Here is a 20,366-nt window from a genome sequence, read left to right as displayed (position 1 = left end):
CATCTCGTGCGCATCAGGGAGGGGGACGAGTGGAAGACGGCGTTTAACACTCCGTTAGGGCACTTTGAATACCGGGTTCTTCCTTTCGGCCTCGCTAACGCTCCAGCTGTCTTTCAGGCATTAGTCAATGATGTCCTGAGAGACATGCTGAACATCTTTGTTTTCGTTTACCTTGACGATATCCTGATTTTTTCACCGTCACTCCAGATTCATGTTCAGCACGTTCGACGTGTCCTCCAGCGCCTTTTAGAGAATTGTCTTTTTGTGAAGGCTGAGAAGTGCTCTTTTCATGCCTCCTCCGTCACATTTCTCGGTTCTGTTATTTCCGCTGAAGGCATTAAGATGGATCCCGCTAAGGTCCAAGCTGTCATTGATTGGCCCGTCCCTAAGTCACGCGTCGAGTTGCAGCGCTTTCTCGGCTTCGCAAACTTCTATCGTCGTTTCATCCGTAATTTCGGTCAGGTGGCAGCCCCTCTCACAGCCCTTACTTCTGTCAAGACGTGCTTTAAGTGGTCCGTTTCCGCCCAGGGAGCTTTTGATCTCCTCAAGAATCGTTTTACATCCGCACCTATCCTTGTTACACCTGACGTCTCTAGACAGTTCATTGTCGAGGTTGACGCGTCAGAGGTGGGCGTGGGAGCCATTCTTTCTCAGCGCTCCTTCTCTGACGACAAGGTCCACCCTTGCGCGTATTTTTCTCATCGCCTGTCGCCGTCGGAACGTAACTATGATGTGGGAAACCGCGAACTGCTCGCCATCCGCTTAGCCCTAGGCGAATGGCGACAGTGGTTGGAGGGGGCGACCGTTCCTTTTGTCGTTTGGACTGACCATAGGAACCTTGAGTACATCCGTTCTGCCAAACGACTTAATGCGCGTCAGGCGCGCTGGGCGCTGTTTTTCGCTCGTTTCGAGTTCGTGATTTCTTATCGTCCGGGCTCTAAGAACACCAAGCCTGATGCTTTATCTCGTCTCTTCAGTTCTTCAGTAGCCTCCACTGACCCCGAGGGGATTCTCCCTGAGGGGCGTGTTGTCGGGTTGACTGTCTGGGGAATTGAGAGGCAGGTAAAGCAAGCACTCACTCAAACTCCGTCGCCGCGCGCTTGTCCCAGGAACCTTCTTTTCGTTCCCGTTCCTACTCGTCTGGCCGTTCTTCAGTGGGCTCACTCTGCCAAGTTAGCCGGCCACCCTGGCGTTCGGGGTACGCTTGCTTCCATTCGCCAGCGCTTTTGGTGGCCCACCCGGGAGCATGACACGCGTCGCTTCGTGGCTGCTTGTTCGGTCTGCGCGCAGACTAAGTCCGGTAACTCTCCTCCTGCCGGCCGTCTCAGGCCGCTTCCCATTCCCTCTCGACCGTGGTCTCACATCGCCTTAGATTTTGTCACCGGACTGCCTTCGTCAGCGGGGAAGACTGTTATTCTTACGGTTGTCGACAGGTTCTCTAAGGCGGCTCATTTTATTCCCCTTGCTAAGCTTCCTTCTGCTAAAGAGACGGCACAAATCATCATCGAGAATGTTTTCAGAATTCATGGCCTTCCGTCAGACGTCGTTTCGGACAGAGGTCCGCAATTCACGTCTCAATTTTGGAGGGAGTTTTGCCGTTTGATTGGGGCTTCCGTCAGTCTCTCTTCCGGCTTTCACCCCCAGTCTAACGGTCAAGCAGAACGGGCCAATCAGACTATTGGTCGCATCTTACGCAGTCTTTCTTTTCGCAACCCTGCGTCTTGGTCAGAACAGCTCCCCTGGGCAGAATACGCCCACAACTCGCTTCCTTCGTCTGCGACCGGGCTATCTCCTTTTCAGAGTAGCCTCGGGTACCAGCCTCCGCTGTTCTCATCTCAGTTCGCCGAGTCCAGCGTCCCCTCCGCTCAGGCTTTTGTCCAACGTTGCGAGCGCACCTGGAAGAGGGTCAGGTCTGCACTTTGCCGTTATAGGGCGCAGACTGTGAGGGCTGCTAATAAGCGTAGAACTAAGAGTCCTAGATATTGTCGCGGTCAGAGAGTTTGGCTCTCCACTCAGAACCTTCCCCTTAAGACCACTTCTCGCAAGTTGACCCCGCGGTTCATTGGTCCGTTCCGTATTTCTCAGGTCATTAATCCTGTCGCAGTTCGACTTCTTCTTCCGCGATACCTTCGTCGCGTCCACCCGGTCTTCCATGTCTCCTGTATCAAGCCCGTTCTTCGCGCCCCCGCTCGTCTCCCCCCCCCCCCCCCCCATCCTTGTCGAGGGCGCACCCATCTACAGGGTCCGTAGGATTTTGGACATGCGTCCTCGGGGCCGTGGTCATCAGTACCTAGTAGATTGGGAGGGGTACGGTCCTGAGGAGAGGAGTTGGGTTCCCTCTCGGGACGTGCTGGACCGTGCGCTGATCGATGATTTCCTCCGTTGCCGCCAGGTTTCCTCCTCGAGTGCGCCAGGAGGCGCTCGGTGAGTGGGGGGGTACTGTCATGTACTGTCATGTTGTGTCTTGTTTCTGTCCTTTCCCTTCACCCTGTCTCCCTCTGCTGGTCGTTGTTAGGTTACCTTTTCTCCCCCTCTTTTCCCCAGCTGTGCCTTGTCTCCTCCTAACTACCTCGTCACCCCTTTTCCCACCTGTTCCCTTTTTCCCTCTGATTAGTCCTCTATATCTCTCTCTGTTTCTGCTCCTGTCTTTGTCGGATTCTTGTTTGTGTTGTTCATGCCTGAACCAGACTATCGTCATGTTTGCTGCAACCTTGTCCTGTCCTGTCGGAACCTGCCGGTCCATCTGAGCCTACGTTTTGTTTTGTTATTAAAGAAGCTCTGTTTACGTTAATTCGCTTTTGGGTCCTCATTCACGCACCGTAACAGTGTCTCTGTGGAGGTAGTAATCACTAGTCTCAACACAGTGTCTCTGTGAAGGTAGTAATCACTGGTCTCAGCACAGTGTCTCTGTGGAGGTAGTAATCACTGGTCACAGCACAGTGTCTCTGTGAAGGTAGTAATCACTGGTCACAGCACAGTGTCTCTGTGAAGGTAGTAATCACTAGTCTCAACACAGTGTCTCTGTGGAGGTAGTAATCACTAGTCACATCACAGTGTCTCTGTGGAGGTAGTAATCACTAGTCTCAACACAGTGTCTCTGTGAAGGTAGTAATCACTAGTCACAGCACAGTGTCTCTGTGAAGGTAGTAATCACTGGTCACAGCACAGTGTCTCTGTGGAGGTAGTAATCACTAGTCACATCACAGTGTCCCTGTGGGAGTCAGGAGAGGAAAACAAAATGGAGATGAGGTATATATGTGTCTTTACTCACCTGAGGTCCTGGTAAACCAACATCTCCTTTTTCCCCCTTTTCACCATCACCCCCCTAAAACAAATGGACATGAGAGAAAAACAACCTCTTTATCATTCATTCCTTTGTCATTTTGTCATCTCATACAAAGCCAGTGGGTAGATGGAATGGTTTGCAAATGATTGACTGTACATTAGTCATATGCGGCACACTGTTATGGAACACAGTTTAACCAGAGGCAAATGTGTTTATATACAGGTTATATACTGTATCATATCTCATGTTTATATACAGGCTATATACTGTATCATATCTCATGTTTATATACAGGCTATATACTGTATCATATCTCACGTTTATATACAGGCTATATACTGTATCATATCTCATGTTTATATACAGGCTATATACTGTATCATATCTCATGTTTATATACAGGCTATATACTGTATCATATCTCATGTTTATATACAGGCTATATACTGTATCATATCTCACGTTTATATACAGGCTATATACTGTATCATATCTCATGTTTATATACAGGCTATATACTGTATCATATCTAGTGTTTATATACAGGCTATATACTGTATCATATCTTATGTTTATATACAGGCTATATACTGTATCATATCTCATGTTCATGTATACTCTGAGTGTACTATATATATATATGAACATAAGATATTATATATACTGTATTTTACCGGTGGTCCTTCGATGGAATGTCCACTAGACCCTTGAGGACCAGGGTTATAGGTCATATCTTACCGGTGGTCCCTGGATGGAATGTCCACTAGGCCCCTCAGGACCAGGGTTATAGGTCATATATCATATCTTACCGGTGGTCCCTGGATGGAATGTCCACTAGACCCCTCAGGACCAGGGTTATAGGTCATATCTTACCGGTGGTCCCTGGATGGAATGTCCACTAGACCCCTCAGGACCAGGGTTATAGGTCATATCTTACCGGTGGTCCCTGGATGGAATGTCCACTAGGCCCTTGAGGACCAGGGTTATAGGTCATATCTTACCGGTGGTCCCTGGATGGAATGTCCACTAGGCCCTTGAGGACCAGGGGGGCCCTGTGGTCCAGGAGGACCTTTATCACCAACTAGTCCTTGAGGCCCCTGGAGAAGACAGACCATTTATTTAAAATCACACAATGTTAACCAATGACTCATGGCTGTTTCCATACTGATTTATAAACTATATTTCAACTGATAAACTGATCAATAGTCTATAAACCACTTTAAAAACCTTTAGAATACATTTGTAAAGAATACCTTAATGCAGAGTGTTACAACAACAGAGTTGATTAACCGCCCGACCTGTTTACATAAAATTGAATTGAACTAAAAGTTTGTTAGGTCTTCTCTCTGGTGATAAATATGTTCTGTGTCTTCAACGTCCAAGTTTGGACATCAGGTTTTTAGAGCTACGGTCTGACAGCCTTCCTTCTACAACACAATGCCGTTGCCTTGGGTCTCTCGCTCCACACATAAATGTGATATTCATAAAGTTAAGACAAAGTAAAACGGGTAGCCCACATGATCGTTCTCCGAGGACACTCATTAGAATGGAGTTTACATTCTGTGGGACTGTGCTCTAGGAAATTGATTTAGGATGTGTCCCAAATGGCACCATAGGGCTTTGGTCAAAAGTAGTGCACTATATACGGAATAGGATGCAAATTAGGACGTATTTTAGCCAATACCCAACAGTACATTTGAAATGAGATTACAGCCGTCCTGGGTTGGGTTTGTTTGGCACCATAATGAAATCTGTTTCTAGCATGGCCTCGCCGTTCACATCTGTTGTAACTTTGTTAGCGAGCTGCCAGTGTTAAACTGGGCTGGAAGCAGAGGGACTGGAGAGGCCAGCAGCCTGCAGCCTTAGAGGCTGATAAAGCAGTCAAACAGACGGAGAGAGGGGACTGTCCCATTTACCAAACCTGGGTTCAAACACTATTTGAAATGTTTAAAATACTTTGAGAGTTTGATTTAGTGTCAGGTGGGCGGGGTTTGAATGCCAGGTGGGCGGGGTTTGAATGCCTGGTGGGCTGGGTCTGAATGCCAGATGGGTTGGGTTTGAATGCCAGGTGGGTGGGGTTTGCATGCCAGATGGGCGCGGTTTGCATGCCAGGTGGGCTGGGTCTGAATGCCAGATGGGCTGGGTCTGAATGCCAGGTGGGTGGGGTTTTCATGCCAGATGGGCTGGGTTTGAATGCCAGGTGGGTGGGGTTTGCATGCCAGGTGGGCGCGGTTTGCATGCCAGGTGGGCTGGGTCTGAATGCCAGGTGGGCTGGGTCTGAATGCCAGGTGTGCGGGGTTTGAATGCCAGGTGGGCGAGGTTTGAATGCCAGGTGGGCGGGGTTTGCATGCCAGGTGGGCGGGGTTCGAATGCCAGGTGGGCTGGGTTTGAATGCCAGATGGGTGGGGTTTGCAATGCAGAGGGGTGGGGTTTGAATGCCAGATAGGCTGGGTTTGAATGCCAGATGGGTGGGGTTTGCAATGCAGAGGGGTGGGGTTTGAATGCCAGATAGGCTGGGTTTGAATGCCAGATGGGTGGGGTTTGCAATGCAGAGGGGCTGGGTTTGAATGCCAGATGGGTGGGGTTTGCAATGCAGAGGGGCTGGGTTTGAATGCCAGATAGGCTGGGTTTGAATGCCAGATGGGTGGGGTTTGCAATGCAGAGGGGCTGGGTTTGAATGCCAGATAGGCTGGGTTTGAATGCCAGATGGGTGGGGTTTGCAATGCAGAGGGGCTGGGTTTGAATGCCAGATAGGCTGGGTTTGAATGCCAGATGGGTGGGGTTTGCAATGCAGAGGGGCTGGGTTTGAATGCCAGATGGGCTGGGTTTGAATGCCAGATGGGCTGGGTTTGAATGCCAGATGGGTGGGGTTTGCAATGCAGAGGGGCTGGGTTTGAATGCCAGATGGGTGGGGTTTGCAATGCAGGGGGGTGGGGTTTGCAATGCGCTTTTGGGACTTTTGTAATTGGTTCCATTGCAACAAGTTCAAACCGAGCAACAGCTGTAGTATTTGAAATGATTTCAAATAGTATTTGAACCCAGGTCTGAGTCAGACACAGAGAGAACTGAAATAACAACGTTTCAGCGTACTCCTGAAACTACAGTCCAAGTAAAATCATCCTGTTTAACTACAACCGACACAAGAATCTCTTGGCTTCGACATGAAGACTGCTGGCATGAAGCCAGAACGACACGGCGAGGTTCACTTAGTGTGCGAAAACAGAGACATCCTCCAAAAATAACAGAATTGCACGTTACGTTGCATATTTATGTATCTCCACATCTCGGCCGTTGATTCAGGCTATTTATTGGAGGAAATTCCATTCTTATTCTTTCTGTTCTAAGTTCTAGGTGGCCCCTCACGTACTGTAGCCAGAGTACGTGTTACTGTGGAAGCACTGAGCTGCTACAAAATATTAAGATCACACCCCCCCATGTTGACTCTAATGCTTCCCACAGTTATTATTGGCTGGATGGCCTTTGGGTGGTGGACCATTCTTGATACACATGGGAAACTGTTGAGCGTGAAAAACCCAGCAACGTTGAAGTTCTTGACCCAAACCGGTGCGCCTGACACCTACTGCCATACCCCCATTCAAAGGCACTTACATCTTTTGTCTTGCCCTTTCACCCTCTGAACGGCACACGTACACAATCCATGTCTCAATTGTCTCAAGGCTTAACAATCTGGATTTAACAAGTGACATCAATAAGGGTTCATAGCTTTCACCTGGTCAGTCTATGTAGTGGTCTGTACACTGAGCTGTATTGGGACCCTCCAGTATGTGTTACTGTGGAAACACTGAGCTGTATTGGGATGGATCCCCTCCAGTATGTGTTACTATGGAAACACTGAGCTGTATTGGGATGGATCCCCTCCAGTATGTGTTACTGTGGAAACACTGAGCTGTATTGAGATGGAGCCCCTCCAGTATGTGTTACTGTGGAAACACTGAGCTGTATTGGGATGGAGCCCCTCCAGTATGGGATGGAGACCCTCCAGTATGTGTTACTGTGGAAACACTGAGCTGTATTGGGATGGAGACCCTCCAGTATGTGTTACTGTGGAAATACTGAGCTGTATTGGGATGGAGCCCCTCCAGTATGTGTTACTGTGGAAATACTGAGCTGTATTGGGATGGAGACCCTCCAGTATGTGTTACTATGGAAACACTGAGCTGTATTGGGATGGAGCCCCTCCAGTATGTGTTACTATGGAAACACTGAGCTGTATTGGGATGGAGATCCTCCAGTATGTGTTACTATAGAAACACTGAGCTGTATTGGGACCCTCCAGTATGTGTTACTGTGGAAACACTGAGCTGTATTGGGATGGATCCCCTCCAGTATGTGTTACTATGGAAACACTGAGCTGTATTGGGATGGAGACCCTCCAGTATGTGTTACTATGGAAACACTGAGCTGTATTGGGATGGAGATCCTCCAGTATGTGTTACTATAGAAACACTGAGCTGTATTGGGACCCTCCAGTATGCGTTACTGTGGAAACACTGAGCTGTATTGGGATGGATCCCCTCCAGTATGTGTTACTGTGGAAACACTGAGCTGTATTAGGATGGAGCCCCTCCAGTATGTGTTACTGTGGAAACACTGAGCTGTATTAGGATGGAGCCCCTCCAGTATGTGTTACTGTGGAAACACTGAGCTGTATTGGGATGGGGACCCTCCAGTATGTGTTACTGTGGAAACACTGAGCTGTATTGGGATGGAGTCCCTCTATCTGTGTCCCAAATGGTACCCTATTCCCAATGTAGTGCCCTTCTTTTCACAAGAGCCCTGATCCAAAGTAGTGCACTATAGAGAGAACAGGGGTGCCATTTGGGACACAACAACCTGTCTAAGCACTGAGCAGCATAGTGTGATGGAGGATGAATAGTATACTTTACCACATTGCCTGGCTCCCCTCGATCTCCCCTGGCCCCTCTGATACCAGCACCTCCCTGGAAGAAAGGAAGGGAGGAAGGAGACCGTAAACACCACTATAACCATACTGTACATCTGACTGGGAATCAGACCATAAACACCATGATAACCATACTGTCCATCTGACTGGGAATCAGACCATAAACACCACTATAACCATACTGTCCATCTGACTGGTAATCAGACCATAAACACCATACTGTCCATCTGACTGGGAATCAGACCATAAACACCATGATAACCATACTGTCCATCTGACTGGGAATCAGACCATAAACACCACTATAACCATACTGTCCATCTGACTGGGAATCAGACCATAAACACCACTATAACCATACTGTCCATCTGACTGGGAATCAGACCATAAACATCCCTGTCCCTCCTGACTCTGCTCTAACTGACGAAGGCATCTGGAGGTAATTGTCCCATCTGGCCTCAAAGGCTTCCTTCCTCTTCCTGTGTTTGCCTTAATGGCACCCCTGTGGGGACATGGAGCAAGGTACTAATAGTTCCTATGGCTGGAGGCTGTGATAGCAGAGGCAGAGGCAGGACAAGCTCACATTTGATTAACGTCCTGCACGCGCTCAGTCGGTTATAATAATACCAGTGATTGAAGACACACTACAGAATAATAGAATTAAAGGTCAGGAACAGTTTTACTACGGGTTCAACACCTTCAGCAAGGAGTATTGTGTCGTGACAAAGCCCCACTTTTAACTCCAGTCCAGCTTTAATGTTATAACAACGGTTTTAGTAGGTCAACAGTGATCAGAGCCAACGACCACAGAAACATAAGGAGGATTGGTTTATAGAGGAACCTCAGATTAAATCTTCCTCCATTGTGATTTTAAAGTCTGCCTATAGGCTCCACCTGAACCATATGGATGTGGAAACTGTGTAGACAGCAGAGAGAGGAACTAATCTCTTTTGATAAATTAATGTCCATATAATGACTTTCTCAAACATGTCTGTGTGTTGATACAGTGTTGGCCCCGTAGTGGCCCTGGAACCTGTTTTATTGTCCCCTTGGCAACGAGCTGAGTACACAACATCACCCGAACTGACGCCTTCTAAACGAGCTCATTTATCTGCAGTGTTGTCATATCAGGTTCTACCCTCTACCCTCTACCCTCTCTCTCTACCCTCTATCCTCTCTCTCTACCCTCCCTCTACCCTCTGCCCTCTCTCTCTACCCTCTGCCCTCTCTCTCTACCCTCCCTCTACCCTCTGCCCTCTCTCTCTACCCTCTATCCTCTCTCTCTACCCTCCCTCTACCCTCTACCCTCTCTCTCTACCCTCTACCCTCTCTCTCTACCCTCTATCCTCTCTCTCTACCCTCTACCCTCTCTCTCTATCCTCTCTCTCTACCCTCTACCCTCTCTCTCTACCCTCTACCCTCTCTCTCTACCCTCTACCCTCTCTCTCTACCCTCTCTCTCTACCCTCTACCCTCTCTCTCTACCCTCTACCCTCTCTCTCTATCCTCTCTCTCTACCCTCTCTCTCTACCCTCTACCCTCTACCCTCTCTCTCTACCCTCTACCCTCTCTCTCTACCCTCTACCCTCTCTCTCTACCCTCTACCCTCTCTCTCTACCCTCTACCCTCTCTCTCTACCCTCTACCCTCTACCCTCTCTCTCTACCCTCTACCCTCTCTCTCTACCCTCTACCCTCTCTCTCTACCCTCTACCCTCTCTCTCTACCCTCTACCCTCTCTCTCTACCCTCTACCCTCTCTCTCTACCCTCTACCCTCTCTCTCTACCCTCTACCCTCTCTCTCTACCCTCTACCCTCTCTCTCTACCCTCTCTCTCTACCCTCCCTCTACCCTCTGCCCTCTCTCTCTACCCTCCCTCTACCCTCTGCCCTCTCTCTCTATCCTCTCTCTCTACCCTCTGCCCTCTCTCTCTACCCTCTACCCTCTCTCTCTACCCTCTACCCTCTCTCTCTACCCTCTGCTGCTGCGTGGAGTGAGATTAACCATTCTACATACTACTCTCTCTATCCTCTCTCACTCAGTTTCTCTCTCTCTCCTTTCTCTCACTTGGTTTCTCTCTCTCTCTATCCTCTCTAACTCGGGTTTCTCTCTCCCTCTCTACCCTCTACCCTCTCTCTCTACCCTCTCTCTCTCCCCCCCTCTCTCCCCCCCCCTCTCTCTCTCTCCCCCTCTCTCACTACCCTCTCTCTCTCTCTCTCCCTCTCCCCCTCTCTCGCTACCCTCTCTCTCCCTCTCCCTCTCCCTCTCTCTCCCCCTCCCCCTCTCTCGCTACCCTCTCTCTCTCTCTCTCCCCCTCTCTCTCTCTCCCTCTCTCCCTCTGTCCCCCTCTCCCCCCCCTCTCTCTCTCCCCTCTCCCCCTGTCCCCCTCTCCCCCCCCTCTCTCTCTCCCCTCTCCCCCTCCCCCTCTCTCTCCATCTCTCTCCCACCCTCTCCCTCTCCAGCAGAATGTATGAAGACTCTCTCTCTGTTGGGGTCCTTCCCCTAACAATGTCTAACTGTGGTGGAGACACATCCACAGTACTAAGTGACATTGACCCTCCCCAGACCGGGAATGTTTCACCAAAATAACTTTTGGTGGGCGGCAGGTATCTGGTTTGGAATGGCTGGTTTGGAATGGCTGGTTTGGATTGGCTGGTTTGGATTTCCTTCTGTCGACCCCTGGAGTCTCTTTTCCTGCCTGCTTGACAGCTCTCTGGAGAAACAATGTCTCAAAAATGTGTTGTTTTCTGTCTAGGATGATTTTGTAGGGTGTTAAAAGGTGTGTTAAAAGGGCACCCTATTCCCTAAGACAGTAAATAAAGGCAGTAGGAGGACTTTACGGGAGGTCCTGTGGGTCCGGGAGGTCCTTTACTGTCCTGAGAACAGCTACAGGCATGGGGCATGGCAGGACAGTCCTCCTCCAGCCTCTGGAGAACAACAGAAAACAACAGACAATCAGAGGCTACTCAACAAACAACTCAATTCAACTTCCTGTTTGTGATTCATGACAGGACAGAACACAACATTGTGAATTAAAGAAAACAAAAACTATTGTCACAGAATGGGTGGCTATCTGGTTCAAATGGGAGATACTTATGTAAATGCTCAGCTTGGTGAGAATTGTATGGAGTATCCTTGTATCTCCGTGCTTCTACACCTGCATTGCTTGCTGTTTGGGGTTTTAGGCTGGGTTTCTGTACAGCACTTTGAGATATCAGCTGATGTACGAAGGGCTATATAAATACATTTGATTTGATTTGTAGATATTATGTAAATGTTCGAGAAAGAAACAGTTTTGTATTTCTCCTGGTGTGATTAAAATGTCTTGGTTGGACATTTTTCAATTTCCAAGTTCCTCTATCAGTTAGTTCCTTCTGTCCAGTGCTCCAGTGTTACGTGTGTGGCTGGAGTGCTGTGAGGCCTCAGGTTGCTATCTCCCCTGTTCCATCGGTCTGTCAACAGGAGAAAAATAACCTTTCTCCTCTCTTCTTCTCTCCTGGCCTCGCAGCAGCACCATACATCACATCTATCTCCTGGGCCCGGCTAGCTAGAAACACAGTTATCATTAAAATAATTGTCCTATCCTTTTCCAATAATAAAACGTGCTTTGAAAGAGCCAGGGAGGCCGGCAGTAAATACAGGCTAGCGGTCTGTGAGGTGGACAGGACTGTATCTCCTAGCATGGGGTTTTGGGAGGGTTTTGTACTAACAAAGTGTCATTAGGATGTCTTGACAGAGAGAGAGAGAGATAGAGACAGAGAGAGAGAGAGAGACGAACAGAGAGACGGACAGAGAGAGAGAGAGAGAGAGAGAGAGAGAGAGAGAGAGAGACAGAGAGATGTGTGACCTGTTCCCACAAGGAAAGGTCAACCAGTGAAGAACAAACACCATTGTAAAAGCCTTCTGTACTTGAAACATTTGTACATAGTTACAACACTGTATATACAGTTGAAGTTGGAAGTTTATATACACCTTAGCCATATACATTTAAACTCAGTTTTTCACAATTCCTGACATTCAATCCCAGTAAAAAATCTCTGTCTTAGGTCAGTTAGGATCACCACTTACATACACTCAATTAGTATTTGGTAGCAGGTTTTGGGTAGCCTCCCACAAGCTTCCCACAATAAGTTGGGTGAATTCTGGCCCAATCCTCCTGACAGAGCTGGTGTAACTGAGTCAGGTTTGTAGGCCTCCTTGCTCGCACACGCTTTTTCAGTTCTGCCCACAAATGTTCTATAGGATTGAGGTCAGGGCTTTGTGACGGCCACTCCAATACCTAAACTTTGTTGTCCTTAAGCCATTTTGCCACAACTTTGGAGGTATGCTTGGGGTCATTGTCCATTTGGAAGACCCATTTGCGACCAAGCTTTAACTTCCTGACGGATGTCTTGAGATGTTGCTTCAATATATCCACATAATTTTCCATCCTCATGAAGCTATCTATTTTGTGAATTGCACCAGTCCCTCCTGCAGCAAATCAACCCACAACATGATGCTGCCACCTCCGTGCTTCATGGTTGGGATGATGTTCTTCGGCTTGCAAGCGTCCCCCTTTTTCCTCCAAACATAACGATGGTCATTATGGCCAAACGGTTATATTTTTGTTTCATCAGACCAGAGGATATTTCTCCAAAAAGTACGATCTTTGTCCCCATGTGGAGTTGCAAACCATAGCCTGACATTTTTATGGCGGTTTTGGAGCAGTGGCTTCTTCCTTGCTGAGCGGCCTTTCAGGTTATGTCAATGTAGGCCTCGTTTTAATGTGGATACAGGTACTTTTGTACCTGTTTCCTCCAGCATCTTCAAAATATATTTTGCTGTTGTTCTGGGATTGATTTGCACTTTTCGCACCAAAGTGCGTTCTCTCTAGGAGACAGAACTCGTCTCCTTCCTGAGCGGTATGACGGCTGCATGGTCCCATGGTGTTTATACTTGCGTACTATTGTCTGTACAGATTAACGTGGTACCTTCAGGCATTTGGAAATTGCTCCCAAGGATGAACCAGCCTTGTGGAGGTCTACAATCTTTCTGAGGTCTTGGCTGATTTCTTTTGATTTTCCCATGATGTCAAGCAAAAAGGCACTGAGTTTGAAGGTAGGTCTTGAAATACATCCACAGGTACACCTCCAATTGACTCAAATTATGTCAATTTGCCTATCAGAAGCTTCTAAAGCCATGATATCATTTTGGGGAATTTTCCGAGCTGTTTAAAGGCAAAGTCAATTTAGTATGTACACTTCTGACCCACTGGAATTATGATACAGTGAATTATAAGTGAAGTAATCTGTCTGTAAACAATTGTTGAAAAATGACTTGTGTCATGCACAAAGTAGATGTCCTAACCGACTTGCCAAAACTATAGTTTGTTGACAAGAAATGTGTGTAGTGGTTGAAAAACAAGTTTTAATGACACCAACCTAAGTGTATGTAAACTTCTGACTTCAACTGTATATATAATATTACATTTGTAATGTCTTTATTATTTTGGAACTTCTGTGTAATGTGTAATGTTCCTTTTATTGTTTATTTCACTTATGTATAATATCTACTTCACTTGCTTTTGCAATGTTAACATATGTTTCTCATGCCAATAAAGCCCCTTGAATTGAGAGACAGAGACAGAGAGAGACAGAGAGAGACAGAGAGAGACAGAGAGAGACAGAGAGAGACAGAGAGAGACAGAGAGAGACAGAGAGAGACAGAGAGAGACAGAGAGAGACAGAGAGAGACAGAGAGAGACAGAGAGAGACAGAGAGAGACAGAGAGAGACAGAGAGAGACAGAGAGAGACAGAGAGAGACAGAGAGAGACAGAGAGAGACAGAGAGAGACAGAGAGAGACAGAGAGAGACAGAGAGAGACAGAGAGAGACAGAGAGAGACAGAGAGAGACAGAGAGAGACAGAGAGAGACAGAGAGAGACAGAGAGAGACAGAGAGAGACAGAGAGAGACAGAGAGAGACAGAGAGAGACAGAGAGAGACAGAGAGAGACAGAGAGAGACAGAGAGAGACAGAGAGAGACAGAGAGAGACAGAGAGAGACAGAGAGAGACAGAGAGACAGAGAGACAGAGAGACAGAGAGACAGAGAGACAGAGAGACAGAGAGACAGAGAGACAGAGAGACAGAGAGACAGAGAGAGAGAGACAGAGAGACAGAGAGAGAGAGAGAGAGAGAGAGACAGAGAGACAGAGAGACAGAGAGACAGAGAGAGAGAGAGAGAGAGAGACAGAGAGAGAGACAGAGAGAGAGAGAGAGAGAGAGAGAGAGGAGTAAGCCAAACGTGTTTAATTAAAATACATTTTGTTGATCTAACACGTCTAGCTAGGTCAGTCCTGGTCATGTCTCATGTTACTGTCTGGTCTAGCTAGGTCAGTCCTGGTCATGTCTCTCATGATACTGTCTGGTCTAGCTAGGTCAGTCCTGGTCATGTCTCTCATGATACTGTCTGGTCTAGCTAGGTCAGTGTTGGACATGTCTCTCATGTCACTGTCTGGTCTAGCTAGGTCAGTCCTGGTCATGTCTCATGTTACTGTCTGGTCTAGCTAGGTCATTCCTGGTCATGTCTCATGTTACTGTCTGGTCTAGCTAGGTCAGTGTTGGTCATGTCTCATGATACTGTCTGGTCTAGCTAGGTCAGTCCTGGTCATGTCTCATGTTACTGTCTGGTCTAGCTAGGTCAGTCCTGGTCATGTCTCATGTTACTGTCTGGTCTAGCTAGGTCAGTCCTGGTCATGTCTCATGTTACTGTCTGGTCTAGCTAGGTCAGTCCTGGTCATGTCTCTCGTGTTACTGTCTGGTCTAGCTAGGTCAGTCCTGGTCATGTCTCTCATGTTACTGTCTGGTCTATCTAGGTCAGTCCTGGTCATGTCTCATGTTACTGTCTGGTCTAGCTAGGTCAGTCCTGGTCATGTCTCATGTTACTGTCTGGTCTAGCTAGGTCAGTCCTGGTCATGTCTCATGTTACTGTCTGGTCTAGCTAGGTCAGTCCTGGTCATGTCTCATGTTACTGTCTGGTCTAGCTAGGTCAGTCCTGGTCATGTCTCATGTTACTGTCTGGTCTAGCTAGGTCAGTCCTGGTCATGTCTCATGTTACTGTCTGGTCTAGCTAGGTCAGTCCTGGTCATGTCTCTCATGTTACTGTCTGGTCTAGTTAGGTCAGTCCTGGTCATGTCTCTCATGGTACTGCTGTCCCCATAGCATAACCCTTTTCGGTTCCAGGTGGAACCCTTTCCACAAAGGACTGACCAGGTGTAACCCTTCTGGGTTCCATTCTACCTGGAACCCAAAAGGGTTCTACCTAGTAAATCCTTTGTGGAAAGGGTTCTAACTAGAACCAAAACTATTTCTTCAAAGGGTTCTCCTATGGGGACAGCCGAAGAACCTTTTTAGGTTCTAGATACACTCTTAGAAAGAAAAAAAAGTGCTATGTTCTGTCTGACATATAGCCCATAGCCTGCAGGCAGGGTGTTGCTATGTGGATTTAGTACAGAGAGGAGAAAGAACAGTGGTTTGAGAGTACAGTTATTCATCATCGTGGAGTGGATTAGAGTTGGTGGGTTGGATGGATAGTTGGATAGTAGTCTCTCTCAGTTGTTCATGTTCTTGGAGTGGATTATAGTTGGTGGGTTGGATGGTTGGGTTGGATGGATAGTAGTCTCTCTCAGTTGTTCATGTTCTTGGAGTGGATTATAGTTGGTGGGTTGGATGGTTGGGTTGGATGGATAGTAGTCTCTCTCAGTTATTCATCTTCTTGGAGTGGATTAGAGTTGGTGGGTTGGATGGTTGGGTTGGATGGATAGTAGTCTCTCTCAGTTATTCATCTTCTTGGAGTGGATTATAGTTGGTGGGTTGGATGGTTGGGTTGGATGGATAGTAGTCTCTCTCAGTTATTCATCTTCTTGGAGTGGATTAGAGTTGGCGGGTTGGATGGATGGTTTCTTTCTCAACAGACTTTCATACAGCGTCAGACTTCAAGCATGGCTCGCGAGACTAGTTGTTTGGTGTTTGAATGGCTTAACGGTTGTCTGGTTGATTAGTTGGTTGGTTGTTTAAATGGTTGGTTGGTCTGTTGGTTGTTGGTCTGTTGGTCGTTTAAATGGTTGGTCATTTAAATGGTTGGTTGTTTAAATGGTTGGTTGGTCTGTTGGTTTGTTGGTTGTTGGTTGTTGGTCTGTTGGTCTGTTGGTTTGTTGGTTGTTGGTCTGTTGGTTTGTTGGTTGTTGGTCTGTTGGTCGTTTAAATGGTTGGTCATTTAAATGGTTGGACGTTTAAATAGTTGGTTGTTTAAATGGTTGATTGGTCTGTTAGTTGTTGGTCTGTTGGTCTGTTGACTGTTGGTCTGTTGGTTATTGGTCTGTTGGTTGTTGGTTGTTGACTGTTGGTCTGTTGGTCTGTTGACTGTTGGTCTGTTGGTTATTGGTCTGTTGGTTGTTGGTTGTTGACTGTTGGACTGTTGGTCTGTTGACTGTTGGTCTGTTGGTTATTGGTCTGTTGGTTGTTGGTCTGTTGATTGTTTGAAGGGTTGGTTAAAAGGCAGTTGTTCTTACCAGTCCAGGGAGCTCACAGCACTTGTCTCGACTGGCCCAGGACGTGCTGCAGATAATGTCAAACATCTGGATCTGGAACTATACACACACAGAGAACAAATACACAGAGAAAGAGTTCATATTGGCATGACATTGCAACACACTTATGGTATACAGAGTTCTACACCGTGGCCTACACCGTGGTCTACACCGTGGTCTACACCGTGGTCTACACTGTAGTCTACACAGTGTTCTACACCGTGGTCTACACCGCATTCTACACTGTGGCCTACACAGTGTTCTACACCGTGTTCTACACTGTGGTCTACACCGCATTCTACACTGTGGCCTACACAGTGTTCTACACCGCATTCTACACTGTGGCCTACACCGTGTTCTACACCGTGTTCTACACTGTGGTCTACACCGCATTCTACACTGCATTCTACACTGTGGCCAACACAGTGTTCTACACCGTGTGCTACACTGTGGTCTACATGGTGACTGTCTGTCTGCTCAACAGGCTGTGTAATGGTGACTGTCTGCTCAACAGGCTGTTTAATGGTGACTGTCTGCTCAACAGGCTGTTTAATGGTGACTGTCTGCTCAACAGGCTGTTTAATGGTGACTCTATCTGCTCAACAGGCTGTTTAATGGTGACTCTGTCTGCTCAACAGGCTGTGTAATAGTGACTATCTGCTCAACAGGCTGTGTAATGGTGACTGTCTGCTCAACAGGCTGTGTAATAGTGACTGTCTGCTCAACAGGCTGTGTAATGGTGACTGTCTGCTCAACAGGCTGTGTAATAGTGACTGTCTGCTCAACAGGCTGTGTAATAGTGACTGTCTGCTCAACAGGCTGTGTAATGGTGACTGTCTGCTCAACAGGCTGTGTAATAGTGACTGTCTGCTCAACAGGCTGTGTAATAGTGACTGTCTGCTCAACAGGCTGTGTAATAGTGACTGTCTGCTCAACAGGCTGTGTAATAGTGACTGTCTGCTCAACAGGCTGTGTAATGGTGACTGTCTGCTCAACAGGCTGTTTAATGGTGACTGTCTGCTCAACAGGCTGTTTAATGGTGACTATCTGCTCAACAGGCTGTGTAATGGTGACTGTCTGCTCAACAGGCTGTGTAATAGTGACTGTCTGCTCAACAGGTTGTGTAATGGTGACTGTCTGCTCAACAGGCTGTTTAATGGTGACTGTCTGCTCAACAGGCTGTTTAATGGTGACTATATCTGCTCAACAGGCTGTTTAATGGTGACTCCTATCTGCTCAACAGGCTGTGTAATGGTGACTCTATCTGCTCAACAGGCTGTGTAATGGTGACTCTATCTGCTCAACAGGCTGTTTAATGGTGACTCTATCTGCTCAACAGGCTGTGTAATAGTGACTGTCTGCTCAACAGGCTGTGTAATAGTGACTATCTGCTCAACAGGCTGTGTAATGGTGACTGTCTGCTCAACAGGCTGTGTAATGGTGACTGTCTGCTCAACAGGTTGTGTAATGGTGACTGTCTGCTCAACAGGTTGTGTAATGGTGACTGTCTGCTCAACAGGCTGTGTAATGGTGACTGTCTACTCAACAGGCTGTTTAATGGTGACTGTCTACTCAACAGGCTGTGTAATGGTGACTCTATCTGCTCAACAGGCTGTGTAATGGTGACTGTCTACTCAACAGGCTGTGTAATGGTGACTGTCTACTCAACAGGCTGTGTAATGGTGACTGTCTACTCAACAGGCTGTGTAATGGTGACTGTCTGTCTGCTCAACAGGCTGTTTAATGGTGACTGTCTGTCTGCTCAACAGGCTGTGTAATGGTGACTGTCTGCTCAACAGGCTGTTTAATGGTGACTGTCTGCTCAACAGGCTGTGTAATGGTGACTGTCTGTCTGCTCAACAGGCTGTGTAATGGTGACTGTCTGTCTGCTCAATGACGGTGAACTGAATGACTTTAATGTACATACACACAACCCACTGGTCACACACGGGTTGAATCAACGTTGTTTCCATGTCATTTCAATGAAATGACGTTGAACCAATGTGGAATAGACGTTGAATTGACGTCTGTGCCCAGTGCAATGCACTTTCACTGAGAGAGTGAATCCCTTTTAAACACTAGGCTGTAATAAATTAAATGTATTACTTATGGAATTACACATCGATGAGATGAAACTGCTGAGGAAATATGAAAGCCTCACCACTTTAAAAGGACAATAAACTGAGAATTAATTGTCAAACATCTCGGGGGACTTTTCTTTCTTTCAACCAATTCCCTTAAAATGCTGTTTCAAGCACTTTCTTTTCATCAGACTGTCTCCAGAAAGAATTAAATAATACATTCTCACATAGTTGCAAAGCAGTCCATTCATCTACCCTCAGAGCTGCACAGAAATCATCACACAACTATTATGCATCTAACAAAGAATGCTCCTCATCTTATTTCCTGTCCTGACATCTTGGGTCACATTGATCCCAGTGAGGAGGACCGGGACTGTGTTGTTGTGGGATTATAGAGGCTGTAATGGTGTTGTTATAGAGGCTGTAGGGTGTTGTTATAGAGGCTGTAGGGTGTTGTTATGGAGGCTGTAGGGTGTTGTTATAGAGGCTGTAGGGTGTTGTTATAGAGGCTGTAGGGTGTTGTTATAGAGGCTGTAGGGTGTTGTTGTGGTGTTATAGAGGCTGTATGGTGTTGTTATAGAGGCTGTAGGGTGTTGTGGTGGTGTTATAGAGTCTGTATGGTGGTGTTATAGAGGCTGTATGGTGGTGTGGTGGTGTTATAGAGGCTGTATGGTGTTGTTGTGGTGTTATAGAGGCTGTATGGTGGTGTGGTGGTGTTATAGAGGCTATAGGGTGTTGTTATAGAGACTGTAGGGTGTTGTTATAGAGGGTGTATGGTGTTGTTGTGGTGTCATAGAGGCTGTATGGTGGTGTGGTGGTGTTATAGAGACTGTAGGGTGTTGTTATAGAGGCTGTAGGGTGTTGTTATAGAGGCTATAGATAGGGTGTTGTTATAGAGACTGTATGGTGATGTTATAGAGGCTGTAGGGTGTTGATATAGAGGCTGTAGGGTGTTGTTGTAGGGTGGTGTTGTTGTGGGACTATAGAGTCTGTAGGGTGTTGTGGGGGTGTTATAGAGGCTGCAGGGTGTTGTTGTGGGACTATAGAAGCTGTGAAGGTGTTGTGGTATTATAGAGGATGTTTGGTGTTGTTGGGGTATTATAGAGTCTGTAGGGTGCTGTTATAGAGGCTGTAGGGTGTTGTTGTGGTATTATAGAGACTGTATGGTGTTGTGGTATTATAGAGGTTGTAGGGTGTTGTTATAGAGGCTGTAGGGTGTTGTTATAGAGGCTGTAGGGTGTTGTTGTGGTATTATAGAGCCTGTATGGTGTTGTTGGGGTATTATAGAGGCTGTAGGGTGGTGTGGTATTGTAGAAGCTGTAGGGTGTTGTTATAGAGGCTGCATGGTGTTGTTGGGGTATTATAGAGGCTGTATGGTGTTGTTGGGGTATTATAGAGGCTGTATGGTGTTGTTGTAGAGGCTGCATGGTGTTGTGGTATTATAGAAGCTGTAGGGTGTTGTTATAGAAGCTGTGGGGTGTTGTTGGGGTATTATAGAGGCTGTATGGTGTG

General features: G+C 47.1%; 1 protein-coding gene across 2 annotated transcripts in view; it reads right to left on the bottom strand.

Moving 5' to 3' along the window:
• The window catches only part of LOC149984314 (collagen alpha-1(XIV) chain-like), a 239,470-nt gene that overhangs the window by 42,835 nt on the left and 176,269 nt on the right, over positions 1-20,366 (bottom strand). For both annotated transcript variants that reach the window (XM_090219964.1, XM_090219955.1), the window contains exons 35-39: positions 16,756-16,833; positions 11,048-11,134; positions 8,194-8,247; positions 4,288-4,383; positions 3,272-3,325 (exon numbers count right to left, since the gene is read on the bottom strand). In XM_090219964.1, the coding sequence (XP_090076090.1) occupies positions 3,272-3,325; positions 4,288-4,383; positions 8,194-8,247; positions 11,048-11,134; positions 16,756-16,833 (369 nt within the window). The remainder of the gene's footprint in view (positions 1-3,271; positions 3,326-4,287; positions 4,384-8,193; positions 8,248-11,047; positions 11,135-16,755; positions 16,834-20,366) is intronic.

This window comes from Oncorhynchus mykiss, chromosome 3, assembly GCF_057628025.1.
Source record: "Oncorhynchus mykiss isolate SJ-2025 chromosome 3, ASM5762802v1, whole genome shotgun sequence".
Lineage (NCBI taxonomy): Eukaryota > Metazoa > Chordata > Actinopteri > Salmoniformes > Salmonidae > Oncorhynchus > Oncorhynchus mykiss.
This window is presented reverse-complemented; position numbering and strand designations above follow the sequence as displayed.